Genomic DNA, 14,351 nt, shown 5'->3' with positions numbered 1-14,351 from the left:
CTCTCTCTAGTTGATACTTATTTACTCTCTCTAGTTGATACTTATTTACTCTCTCTAGTTGATACTTATTTACTCTCTCTAGTTGATACTTATTTACTCTCTCTAGTTGATACTTATTTACTGTTTCTAGTTGATACTTATTTACTCTCTAGTTGATACTTATTTACTCTCTCTAGTTGATACTTATTTACTGTCTCTAGTTGATACTTATTTACTCTCTAGTTGATACTTATTTACTCTCTCTAGTTGATACTTATTTACTCTCTCTAGTTGATACTTATTTACTCTCTCTAGTTGATACCTATTTACTCTCTTTAGTTGATACTTATTTACTCTCTTTAGTTGATACTTATTTATTCTCTCTAGTTGATACTTATTTACTCTCTCTAGTTGATACTTATTTACTCTCTCTAGTTGATACTTATTTACTCTCTCTAGTTGATACTTATTTACTCTCTCTAGTTGATACTTATTTACTCTCTCTAGTTGATACTTATTTACTCTCTTTAGTTGATACTTATTTACTCTCTTTAGTTGATACTTATTTACTCTCTCTAGTTGATACTTATTTACTCTCTCTAGTTGATACTTATTTACTCTCTCTAGTTGATACTTATTTACTCTCTTTAGTTGATACTTATTTACTCTCTCTAGTTGATACTTATTTACTCTCTCTAGTTGATACTTATTTACTCTCTTTAGTTGATACTTATTTATTCTCTCTAGTTGATACTTATTTACTCTCTCTAGTTGATACTTATTTACTCTCTCTAGTTGATACTTATTTACTCTCTCTAGTTGATACTTATTTACTCTCTCTAGTTGATACTTATTTACTCTCTCTAGTTGATACTTATTTACTCTCTCTAGTTGATACTTATTTACTCTCTCTAGTTGATACTTATTTACTCTCTCTAGTTGATACTTATTTACTCTCTCTAGTTGATACTTATTTACTCTCTCTAGTTGATACTTATTTACTCTCTCTAGTTGATACTTATTTACTCTCTCTAGTTGATACTTATTTACTCTCTTTAGTTGATACTTATTTACTCTCTAGTTGATACTTATTTACTCTCTCTAGTTGATACTTATTTACTCTCTAGTTGATACTTATTTACTCTCTCTAGTTGATACTTATTTACTGTTTCTAGTTGATACTTATTTACTCTCTCTAGTTGATACTTATTTACACTCTATAGTTGATACTTATCTACTCTCTCTAGTTGATACTTATTTACTCTCTCTAGTTGATACTTATTTACTCTCTCTAGTTGATACTTATTTACTCTCTTTAGTTGATACTTATTTACTCTCTCTAGTTGATACTTATTTACACTCTATAGTTGATACTTATCTACTCTCTCTAGTTGATACTTATTTACTCTCTCTAGTTGATACTTATTTACTCTCTCTAGTTGATACTTATTTACTCTCTTTAGTTGATACTTATTTACTCTCTCTAGTTGATACTTATTTACTCTCTCTAGTTGATACTTATTTACTCTCTCTAGTTGATACTTATTTACTCTCTCTAGTTGATACTTATTTACTCTCTCTAGTTGATACTTATTTACTCTCTCTAGTTGATACTTATTTACTCTCTCTAGTTGATACTTATTTACACTCTATAGTTGATACTTATTTACTCTCTCTAGTTGATACTTATTTACTCTCTCTAGTTGATACTTATTTACTCTCTTTAGTTGATACTTATTTACTCTCTCTAGTTGATATTTATTTACTCTCTCTAGTTGATACTTATTTACTCTCTTTAGTTGATACTTATTTACTCTCTCTAGTTGATACTTATTTACTCTCTAGTTGATACTTATTTACTCTCTCTAGTTGATACTTATTTACTCTCTCTAGTTGATACTTATTTACTCTCTCTAGTTGATACTTATTTACTCTCTCTAGTTGATACCTATTTACTCTCTTTAGTTGATACTTATTTACTCTCTTTAGTTGATACTTATTTATTCTCTCTAGTTGATACTTATTTACTCTCTCTAGTTGATACTTATTTACTCTCTCTAGTTGATACTTATTTACTCTCTCTAGTTGATACTTATTTACTCTCTCTAGTTGATACTTATTTACTCTCTCTAGTTGATACTTATTTACTCTCTCTAGTTGATACTTATTTACTCTCTCTAGTTGATACCTATTTACTCTCTTTAGTTGATACTTATTTACTCTCTTTAGTTGATACTTATTTATTCTCTCTAGTTGATACTTATTTACTCTCTCTAGTTGATACTTATTTACTCTCTCTAGTTGATACTTATTTACTCTCTAGTTGATACTTATTTACACTCTCTAGTTGATACCTATTTACTCTCTAGTTGATATTTATTTACTCTCTCTAGTTGATACTTATTTACTCTCTCTAGTTGATATTTATTTACTCTCTCTAGTTGATACTTATTTACTCTCTCTAGTTGATACTTATTTACTCTCTCTAGTTGATACTTATTTACTCTCTCTAGTTGATACTTATTTACTCTCTCTAGTTGATACTTATTTACTCTCTTTAGTTGATACTTATTTACTCTCTAGTTGATACTTATTTACTCTCTCTAGTTGATACTTATTTACACTCTCTAGTTGATACTTATTTACTCTCTATAGTTGATACTTATTTACTCTCTCTAGTTTATACTTATTTACTCTCTCTAGTTGATACTTATTTACTCTCTCTAGTTGATACTTATTTACACTCTCTAGTTGATACCTATTTACTCTCTAGTTGATACTTATCTACTCTCTCTAGTTGATACTTATTTACTCTCTAGTTGATACTTATTTACTCTCTAGTTGATACTTATTTACTCTCTCTAGTTGATACTTATTTACTCTCTAGTTGATACTTATTTACTCTCTCTAGTTGATACTTATTTACACTCTCTAGTTGATACTTATTTACTCTCCATAGTTGATACTTATTTACTCTCTCTAGTTGATACTTATTTACTCTCTCTAGTTGATACTTATTTACTCTCTCTAGTTGATACTTATTTACACTCTCTAGTTGATACCTATTTACTCTCTAGTTGATACTTATCTACTCTCTCTAGTTGATACTTATTTACTCTCTCTAGTTGATACTTATTTACTCTCTTTAGTTGATACTTATTTATTCTCTCTAGTTGATACTTATTTACTCTCTAGTTGATACTTATTTACTCTTTAGTTGATACTTATTCACTCTCTAGTTGATACTTATTTACTCTCTCTAGTTGATACTTATTTACTCTCTCTAGTTGATACTTATTTACTCTCTATAGTTGATACCTATTTACTCTCTTTAGTTGATACTTATTTATTCTCTCTAGTTGATACTTATTTACTCTCTTTAGTTGATACTTATTTACTCTCTCTAGTTGATACTTATTTACTCTCTCTAGTTGATACTTATTTACTCTCTTTAGTTGATACTTATTTATTCTCTCTAGTTGATACTTATTTACTCTCTCTAGTTGATACTTATTTACTCTCTCTAGTTGATACTTATTTACTCTCTCTAGTTGATACTTATTTACTCTCTAGTTGATACTTATTTACTCTCTTTAGTTGATACTTATTTATTCTCTCTAGTTGATACTTATTTACTCTCTCTAGTTGATACTTATTTACTCTCTCTAGTTGATACTTATTTACTCTCTCTAGTTGATACTTATTTACTCTCTAGTTGATACTTATTTACTCTCTTTAGTTGATACTTATTTATTCTCTCTAGTTGATACTTATTTACTGTTTCTAGTTGATACTTATTTACTCTCTCTAGTTGATACTTATTTACTCTCTTTAGTTGATACTTATTTACTCTCTCTAGTTGATACTTATTTACTCTCTTTAGTTGATACTTATTTACTCTCTAGTTGATACTTATTTACTCTCTTTAGTTGATACTTATTTATTCTCTCTAGTTGATACTTATTTACTGTTTCTAGTTGATACTTATTTACTCTCTCTAGTTGATACTTATTTACTCTCTTTAGTTGATACTTATTTACTCTCTCTAGTTGATACTTATTTACTTTCTCTTGTTGATACTTATTTACTCTCTTTAGTTGATACTTATTTACTCTCTAGTTGATACTTATTTACTCTCTTTAGTTGATACTTATTTATTCTCTCTAGTTGATACTTATTTACTGTTTCTAGTTGATACTTATTTACTCTCTCTAGTTGATACTTATTTACTCTCTAGTTGATACTTATTTACTCTCTTTAGTTGATACTTATTTACTCTCTTTAGTTGATACTTATTTACTCTCTTTAGTTGATACTTATTTACTCTCTCTAGTTGATACTTATTTACTCTCTTTAGTTGATACTTATTTACTCTCTCTAGTTGATACTTATTTACTCTCTTTAGTTGATACTTATTTACTCTCTAGTTGATACTTATTTACTCTCTTTAGTTGATACTTATTTATTCTCTCTAGTTGATACTTATTTACTGTTTCTAGTTGATACTTATTTACTCTCTCTAGTTGATACTTATTTACTCTCTTTAGTTGATACTTATTTACTCTCTCTAGTTGATACTTATTTACTTTCTCTAGTTGATACTTATTTACTCTCTTTAGTTGATACTTATTTACTTTCTCTAGTTGATACTTATTTATTCTCTCTAGTTGATACTTATTTACTGTCTCTAGTTGATACTTATTTATTCTCTCTAGTTGATACTTATTTACTCTCTAGTTGATACTTATTTACTCTCTTTAGTTGATACTTATTTACTCTCTCTAGTTGATACTTATTTACTGTTTCTAGTTGATACTTATTTACTCTCTCTAGTTGATACTTATTTACTTTCTCTAGTTGATACTTATTTACTCTTTCTAGTTGATACTTATTTACTCTCTCTAGTTGATACTTATTTACTCTCTCTAGTTGATACTTATTTACTCTCTCTAGTTGATACTTATTTACTCTCTCTAGTTGATACTTATTTACTGTCTCTAGTTGATACCTATTTACTCTCTCTAGTTGATACTTATTTACTCTCTCTAGTTGATACTTATTTACTCTCTCTAGTTGATACTTATTTACTGTCTCTAGTTGATACTTATTTACTCTCTTTAGTTGATACTTCTTTACTTTCTCTAGTTGATACTTATTTATTCTCTCTAGTTGATACTTATTTACTGTCTCTAGTTGATACTTATTTATTCTCTCTAGTTGATACTTATTTACTCTCTAGTTGATACTTATTTACTCTCTTTAGTTGATACTTATTTACTCTCTCTAGTTGATACTTATTTACTGTTTCTAGTTGATACTTATTTACTCTCTCTAGTTGATACTTATTTACTTTCTCTAGTTGATACTTATTTACTCTCTCTAGTTGATACTTATTTACTCTCTCTAGTTGATACTTATTTACTCTCTAGTTGATACTTATTTATTCTCTCTAGTTGATACTTATTTACTCTCTAGTTGATACCTATTTACTCTCTTTAGTTGATACTTATTTACTCTCTCTAGTTGATACTTATTTACTCTCTCTAGTTGATACTTATTTACTCTCTCTAGTTGATACTTATTTACTCTCTCTAGTTGATACTTATTTACTCTCTCTAGTTGATACTTATTTACTGTCTCTAGTTGATACCTATTTACTCTCTCTAGTTGATACTTATTTACTCTCTCTAGTTGATACTTATTTACTGTTTCTAGTTGATACTTATTTACTGTCTCTAGTTGATACTTATTTACTCTCTTTAGTTGATACTTATTTACACTCTCTAGTTGATACTTATTTACTCTCTCTAGTTGATACTTATTTACTCTCTTTAGTTGATACTTATTTACACTCTCTAGTTGATACTTATTTACTCTCTCTAGTTGATACTTATTTACTGTCTCTAGTTGATACTTATTTACTGTCTCTAGTTGATACTTATTTACTGTCTCTAGTTGATACTTATTTACTCTCTCTAGTTGATACTTATTTACTCTCTAGTTGATACTTATTTACTCTCTATAGTTGATACTTATTTACTCTCTTTAGTTGATACTTATTTACTCTCTCTAGTTGATACTTATTTACTCTCTCTAGTTGATACTTATTTACTCTCTCTAGTTGATACTTATTTACTCTCTCTAGTTGATACTTATTTACTCTCTCTAGTTGATACATATTTACTCTCTTTAGTTGATACTTATTTACTCTCTTTAGTTGATACTTATTTACTCTCTCTAGTTGATACTTATTTACTCTCTCTAGTTGATACTTATTTACTCTCTCTAGTTGATACTTATTTACTCTCTCTAGTTGATACTTATTTACTCTCTCTAGTTGATACTTATTTACTCTCTCTAGTTGATACTTATTTACTCTCTCTAGTTGATACTTATTTACTCTCTCTAGTTGATACTTATTTACTGTCTCTAGTTGATACTTATTTACTCTCTTTAGTTGATACTTATTTACTCTCTCTAGTTGATACTTATTTACTCTCTCTAGTTGATACTTATTTACACTCTATAGTTGATACTTATTTACTCTCTCTAGTTGATACTTATTTACTCTCTCTAGTTGATACCCATTTACTCTCTTTAGTTGATACTTATTTATTCTCTCTAGTTGATACTTATTTACTCTCTCTAGTTGATACTTATTTACTCTCTCTAGTTGATACTTATTTACTCTCTCTAGTTGATACTTATTTACTCTCTCTAGTTGATACTTATTTACTCTCTCTAGTTGATACTTATTTACTCTCTCTAGTTGATACTTATTTACTCTCTCTAGTTGATACTTATTTACTGTCTCTAGTTGATACTTATTTACTCTCTCTAGTTGATACTTATTTACTCTCTCTAGTTGATACTTATTTACTGTCTCTAGTTGATACTTATTTACTCTCTTTAGTTGATACTTATTTACTCTCTCTAGTTGATACTTATTTACTCTCTCTAGTTGATACTTATTTACACTCTATAGTTGATACTTATTTACTCTCTCTAGTTGATACTTATTTACTCTCTCTAGTTGATACCCATTTACTCTCTTTAGTTGATACTTATTTATTCTCTCTAGTTGATACTTATTTACTCTCTCTAGTTGATACTTATTTACTCTCTCTAGTTGATACCCATTTACTCTCTTTAGTTGATACTTATTTATTCTCTCTAGTTGATACTTATTTACTCTCTCTAGTTGATACTTATTTACTCTCTCTAGTTGATACTTATTTACTCTCTTTAGTTGATACTTATTTACTCTCTCTAGTTGATACTTATTTACTCTCTAGTTGATACTTATTTACTCTCTCTAGTTGATACTTATTTACACTCTATAGTTGATACTTATTTACTCTCTCTAGTTGATACTTATTTACTCTCTCTAGTTGATACTTATTTACTCTCTCTAGTTGATACTTATTTACTCTCTCTAGTTGATACTTATTTACTCTCTCTAGTTGATACTTATTTACTCTCTCTAGTTGATACTTATTTACTCTCTCTAGTTGATACTTATTTACTCTCTCTAGTTGATACTTATTTACTCTCTCTAGTTGATACCTATTTACTCTCTCTAGTTGATACTTATTTACTCTCTCTAGTTGATACTTATTTACTGTCTCTAGTTGATACTTATTTACTCTCTCTAGTTGATACTTATTTACTCTCTCTAGTTGATACTTATTTACTCTCTCTAGTTGATACTTATTTACTGTCTCTAGTTGATACTTATTTACTCTCTTTAGTTGATACTTATTTACTCTCTCTAGTTGATACTTATTTACTCTCTCTAGTTGATACTTATTTACACTCTATAGTTGATACTTATTTACTCTCTCTAGTTGATACTTATTTACTCTCTCTAGTTGATACCCATTTACTCTCTTTAGTTGATACTTATTTATTCTCTCTAGTTGATACTTATTTACTCTCTCTAGTTGATACTTATTTACTCTCTCTAGTTGATACTTATTTACTCTCTCTAGTTGATACTTATTTACTCTCTCTAGTTGATACTTATTTACTCTCTCTAGTTGATACTTATTTACTCTCTCTAGTTGATACTTATTTACTGTCTCTAGTTGATACTTATTTACTCTCTCTAGTTGATACTTATTTACTCTCTCTAGTTGATACTTATTTACTCTCTCTAGTTGATACTTATTTACTCTGTCTAGTTGATACTTATTTACTCTCTCTAGTTGATACTTATTTACTCTCTCTAGTTGATACTTATTTACTCTCTCTAGTTGATACTTATTTACTCTCTCTAGTTGATACTTATTTACTCTCTCTAGTTGATACTTATTTACTCTCTCTAGTTGATACTTATTTACTCTCTCTAGTTGATACTTATTTACTCTCTCTAGTTGATACTTATTTACTCTCTCTAGTTGATACTTATTTACTCTCTCTAGTTGATACTTATTTACTCTCTCTAGTTGATACTTATTTACTCTCTCTAGTTGATACTTATTTACTCTCTCTAGTTGATACTTATTTACTGTCTCTAGTTGATACTTATTTACTGTCTCTAGTTGATACTTATTTACTGTCTCTAGTTGATACTTATTTACTCTCTCTAGTTGATACTTATTTACTCTCTCTAGTTGATACTTATTTACTGTCTCTAGTTGATACTTATTTACTCTCTCTAGTTGATACTTATTTACTCTCTCTAGTTGATACTTATTTACTCTCTCTAGTTGATACTTATTTACTCTCTATAGTTGATACTTATTTACTCTCTCTAGTTGATAATTATTTACTCTCTCTAGTTGATACTTATTTACTCTCTAGTTGATACTTATTTACTCTCTCTAGTTGATACTTATTTACTGTCTCTAGTTGATACTTATTTACTCTCTCTAGTTGATACTTATTTACTCTCTCTAGTTGATACTTATTTACTCTCTTTAGTTGATACTTATTTACTCTCTTTAGTTGATACTTATTAATTCTAATTGGTTCACGTATGATACTGATTGGCCTGTAGTATGGGTTCACCTTATGATTGGGTAATGATTCATCTTCATACTTTCTGATTAGTCAATTAGTTATTTACTTATTCCTCAATAACCAGTCTGTGATACTAATTAAAACCTGACATTCTGGCATACCAAGGATCCATTACTTGTGTCCCGTGCGCTTTCGTTTCCTCGCTGATAATGTGTCATTTTTATCTTTTTGTTCATGCGGTTTGTGATATGAGTAAATCTATGGGCCTCCCGATGGGCTACAGAAAGCTAATACATAGAGTTATAGTGGTCTCGATTAATTGCCAAAAACTCACTGATTTGTAGCGTATCTGTTAAAATTGAGGCTATATTTTTCAAGGGAGACTTGAGAGTTTTGTCATACATAAAAGATAAATTGTCTGGTAGTTTGAGACTGCATTCAAGCATGCACACTGAGGGTATCTCTGGCTAAAACTCAATATTTTTCCTCCTTCTGAACTAAACGTTGTTTTACTTCATAGGATAAGGTGCACTCAAGGTGATTGAGTATTCAAATTCAAGGATTTCTTTGTTTATTCAATGAGTCTCTGGTCTACGCATACATTACTGTGTTATTCAGAATATCAGCCCCGGGATGACAAAAATGACAAAGCAAGTAGATGACCGAGAGAAAGAGCTGACCCATCAAGCGCACAAGGACATTCTTTCCAGGTGACTGGCCAATAACATGATATAGAACACCGCTTTTATATTGTCTGCATGTTTGACATCATTGGCAGGTTTGACACGCTTGCGTGATGACAAGCCTTGTTATGCTAATAGAAGAGACCTGAGCATACATTAGTTATGTAAATAGATAGGATGTAACGATCTCCTTCAGGATCTCCTTCACTCGTTAAGCTTATCTGTCTCGTGGTATTTCCCTATTGGCCTAGAGTGTTATCCCTAAGCTTTCTAGGCTATCAGTCGGAGTAGGTGCTTGAATTCTCTTGCCTCTCATCTGAAATATGCGCATCCACTTCGTCTATTAACTATAGATAGCCATATTCTTGACATCTTCAATGAATTCACAAGAATGTCTAAGTCAATAGATTGCTTATCATCTTTCTTGTACATTCAACTACAGTCAAGCCTTTGCAACTTTGTTCCTGCATCTAAAATGAAGTAAACAAGATTATTTTAAAATCATAAACTAAAAACGATTCAGTTTTAAATTTTAAACAAGATTTATTGCTAGATGAGAATGAAATACACAAAATTCAATATAAGCTTATAGAAATATTTGCTATAACCTACAAAGCAGTAGGTTAGAGCAAATATTCATATAAATGACAAACATTGTGCCTTAGATAATACTGCTTTAAAACTCTGGTGCAACATAAAGCTATGCATAAAATTAAATATAACGAAACAAATTATATGTGAAAACTAAATTAGTGAAGGAATTACCAATACTTAAAGGTTCATTTGATATAACATGCATTCGTGTATAACACGCATTCATGTATAACACTTATTCGTGTATAGCATGCACTCCTGTAAAACAAACGCCCATAATTCTTAAATGAAAATTTGTATAAATATCTTCTTTTAACTTGGCTCAGCCCTAGGGTAGAAATTAACAATTACTATTGAAGACATGCCCCTATGACCAAAGTTTATTGGCAACGTACAGTATATTGGTAGAGCATCGTTTTTCAGCAAGGTTGCAAAGGCACACTTGCAAAAACAAGTGCATGTGGAATGGCAGTTGCGCAAATGTCTATTCATTTATTCAAAGCAACTAATGGTATTACCCATAAATGGAGTTGTTACGGAAACTGTTTTAGTACATCCTGTTTTGAAAATGATTGCATTACGCGCTTTAGCCGCCATTAAGATTTATCGAGCAACAGTGCGCTATGCAACCTCTTGTTTTTTTTAGTTTGTAATGTGTGCACTCAATTTGTGGCTCTAAATCAGTATAAAATCTAACATATTATACTTGAATACTGTGGTACTTAGTGCATCTTCATTTTCATTACAAAACTTTGATACATTGTAGAGCTTTGAACAGCATTTGTTGAAAATTTCTTGGGGTAAGGGGTCAAATATTTGCTGGAATTTGATGTTATATCTCGAAAAATTCATGTTATGTCAATCATAAGTGGAGTATTAATATGGATCCTAGAGCTAATATGCATATTTATTTTCTGCTAGATTCCGGAGGTAACAAGTCTTTAGTTCTGGATGCTCTATATACGATGATTCGATAGGTTTAACGTCTTTGTCACCTATCAATCGAAACCTTTTCATTCTTTAAAGCTTCATAGATGTTTCGATGCTTTTAATCATATCATGGCTGAAAAATGAAGAATATAGTTGTATCTAAAAAGCATTGGTTAAGTAGATTCAATAAGTTTATCTTCAGCAAATACAGCTTTGCACATGTAGTATCCTATTGTACCTGTATCGTGCACCTTGGTAGACTTCTTCTCTGACTCGCCTTCTACTCTGAGTATGTCTCTTTCCTTGATATGCCACTCCTCACAGCCTTGCACATGTAGTATCCCATTGTACCTGTATCGTGCACCTTGGTAGACTTCTTCTCTGACTCGCCTTCTACTCTGAGTATGTCTCTTTCCTTGATATGCCACTCCTCACAGCCTTGCACATGTAGTATCCTATTGTACCTGTATCGTGCACCTTGGTAGACTTCTTCTCTGACTCGCCTTCTACTCTGAGTATGTCTCTTTCCTTGATATGCCACTCCTCACAGCCTTGCACATGTAGTATCCTATTGTACCTGTACCGTGCACCTCGGTAGACCTCTTCTCTGACTCGCCTTCTACTCTGAGTATGTCTCTTTCCTTGATATGCCACTCCTCACAGCCTTGCACATGTAGTATCCTATTGTACCTGTATCGTGCACCTTGGTAGACTTCTTCTCTGACTCGCCTTCTACTCTGAGTATGTCTCTTTCCTTGATATGCCACTCCTCACAGCCTTGCACATGTAGTATCCTATTGTACCTGTATCGTGCACCTTGGTAGACCTCTTCTCTGACTCGCCTCCTACTCTGAGTATGCCTCTTTCCTTGATATGCCACTCCTCACAGCCTTGCACATGTAGTATCCTATTGTACCTGTATCGTGCACCTTGGTAGACTTCTTCTCTGATTCGCCTTCTACTCTGAGTATGTCTCTTTCCTTGATATGCCACTCCTCACAGCCTTGCACATGTAGTATCCTATTGTACCTGTATCGTGCACCTTGGTAGACTTCTTCTCTGACTCGCCTTCTACTCTGAGTATGTCTCTTTCCTTGATATGCCACTCCTCACAGCCTTGCACATGTAGTATCCTATTGTACCTGTATCGTGCACCTTGGTAGACTTCTTCTCTGACTCGCCTTCTACTCTGAGTATGTCTCTTTCCTTGATATGCCACTCCTCACAGCCTTGCACATGTAGTATCCTATTGTACCTGTACCGTGCACTTCGGTAGACCTCTTCTCTGACTCGCCTCCTACTCTGAGTATGCCTCTTTCCTTGATATGCCATTCCTCACAGCCTTGCACATGTAGTATCCTATTGTACCTGTACCGTGCACCTCGGTAGACCTCTTCTCTGACTCGCCTTCTACTCTGAGTATGCCTCTTTCCTTGATATGCCACTCCTCACAGCCTTGCACATGTAGTATCCTATTGTACCTGTACCGTGCACTTCGGTAGACCTCTTCTCTGACTCGCCTCCTACTCTGAGTATGCCTCTTTCCTTGATATGCCACTCCTCACAGCCTTGTACATGTAGTATCCTATTGTACCTGTACCGTGCACTTCGGTAGACCTCTTCTCTGACTCGCCTCCTACTCTGAGTATGCCTCTTTCCTTGATATGCCACTCCTCACAGCCTTGTACATGTAGTATCCTATTGTACCTGTACCGTGCACTTCGGTAGACCTCTTCTCTGACTCGCCTTCTACTCTGAGTATGTCTCTTTCCTTGATATGCCACTCCTCACAGCCTTGCACATGTAGTATCCTATTGTACCTGTACCGTGCACTTCGGTAGACCTCTTCTCTGACTCGCCTCCTACTCTGAGTATGCCTCTTTCCTTGATATGCCACTCCTCACAGCCTTGCACATGTAGTATCCTATTGTACCTGTACCGTGCACCTCGGTAGACCTCTTCTCTGACTCGCCTTCTACTCTGAGTATGCCTCTTTCCTTGATATGCCACTCCTCACAGCCTTGCACATGTAGTATCCTATTGTACCTGTACCGTGCACCTCGGTAGACCTCTTCTCTGACTCGCCTTCTACTCTGAGTATGCCTCTTTCCTTGATATGCCACTCCTCACAGCCTTGCACATGTAGTATCCTATTGTACCTGTATCGTGCACCTTGGTAGACTTCTTCTCTGACTCGCCTTCTACTCTGAGTATGTCTCTTTCCTTGATATGCCACTCCTCACAGCCTTGCACATGTAGTATCCCATTGTACCTGTATCGTGCACCTTGGTAGACTTCTTCTCTGACTCGCCTTCTACTCTGAGTATGTCTCTTTCCTTGATATGCCACTCCTCACAGCCTTGCACATGTAGTATCCTATTGTACCTGTATCGTGCACCTTGGTAGACTTCTTCTCTGACTCGCCTTCTACTCTGAGTATGTCTCTTTCCTTGATATGCCACTCCTCACAGCCTTGCACATGTAGTATCCTATTGTACCTGTACCGTGCACCTCGGTAGACCTCTTCTCTGACTCGCCTTCTACTCTGAGTATGTCTCTTTCCTTGATATGCCACTCCTCACAGCCTTGCACATGTAGTATCCTATTGTACCTGTATCGTGCACCTTGGTAGACTTCTTCTCTGACTCGCCTTCTACTCTGAGTATGTCTCTTTCCTTGATATGCCACTCCTCACAGCCTTGCACATGTAGTATCCTATTGTACCTGTATCGTGCACCTTGGTAGACCTCTTCTCTGACTCGCCTCCTACTCTGAGTATGCCTCTTTCCTTGATATGCCACTCCTCACAGCCTTGCACATGTAGTATCCTATTGTACCTGTATCGTGCACCTTGGTAGACTTCTTCTCTGATTCGCCTTCTACTCTGAGTATGTCTCTTTCCTTGATATGCCACTCCTCACAGCCTTGCACATGTAGTATCCTATTGTACCTGTATCGTGCACCTTGGTAGACTTCTTCTCTGACTCGCCTTCTACTCTGAGTATGTCTCTTTCCTTGATATGCCACTCCTCACAGCCTTGCACATGTAGTATCCTATTGTACCTGTATCGTGCACCTTGGTAGACTTCTTCTCTGACTCGCCTTCTACTCTGAGTATGTCTCTTTCCTTGATATGCCACTCCTCACAGCCTTGCACATGTAGTATCCTATTGTACCTGTACCGTGCACTTCGGTAGACCT

The 14,351-nt window shown here is 33.2% G+C and overlaps 1 protein-coding gene across 1 annotated transcript in view; it reads left to right on the top strand.

The window, feature by feature from the left end:
- LOC137388568 (vinculin-like) overlaps window positions 1–14,351 on the top strand; it is a 45,692-nt gene that overhangs the window by 9,780 nt on the left and 21,561 nt on the right. Inside the window, exon 5 of the mRNA XM_068075072.1 lies at window positions 9,562–9,653. Within this exon, the coding sequence (XP_067931173.1) occupies window positions 9,562–9,653 (92 nt within the window). The remainder of the gene's footprint in view (window positions 1–9,561; window positions 9,654–14,351) is intronic.

This window comes from Watersipora subatra, chromosome 1 (genome assembly GCF_963576615.1).
Source record: "Watersipora subatra chromosome 1, tzWatSuba1.1, whole genome shotgun sequence".
NCBI classification, from domain to species: domain Eukaryota; kingdom Metazoa; phylum Bryozoa; class Gymnolaemata; order Cheilostomatida; family Watersiporidae; genus Watersipora; species Watersipora subatra.
Note: the sequence above shows the minus strand (reverse complement) of the source record. Positions and strands in the feature narration are given on the sequence as shown.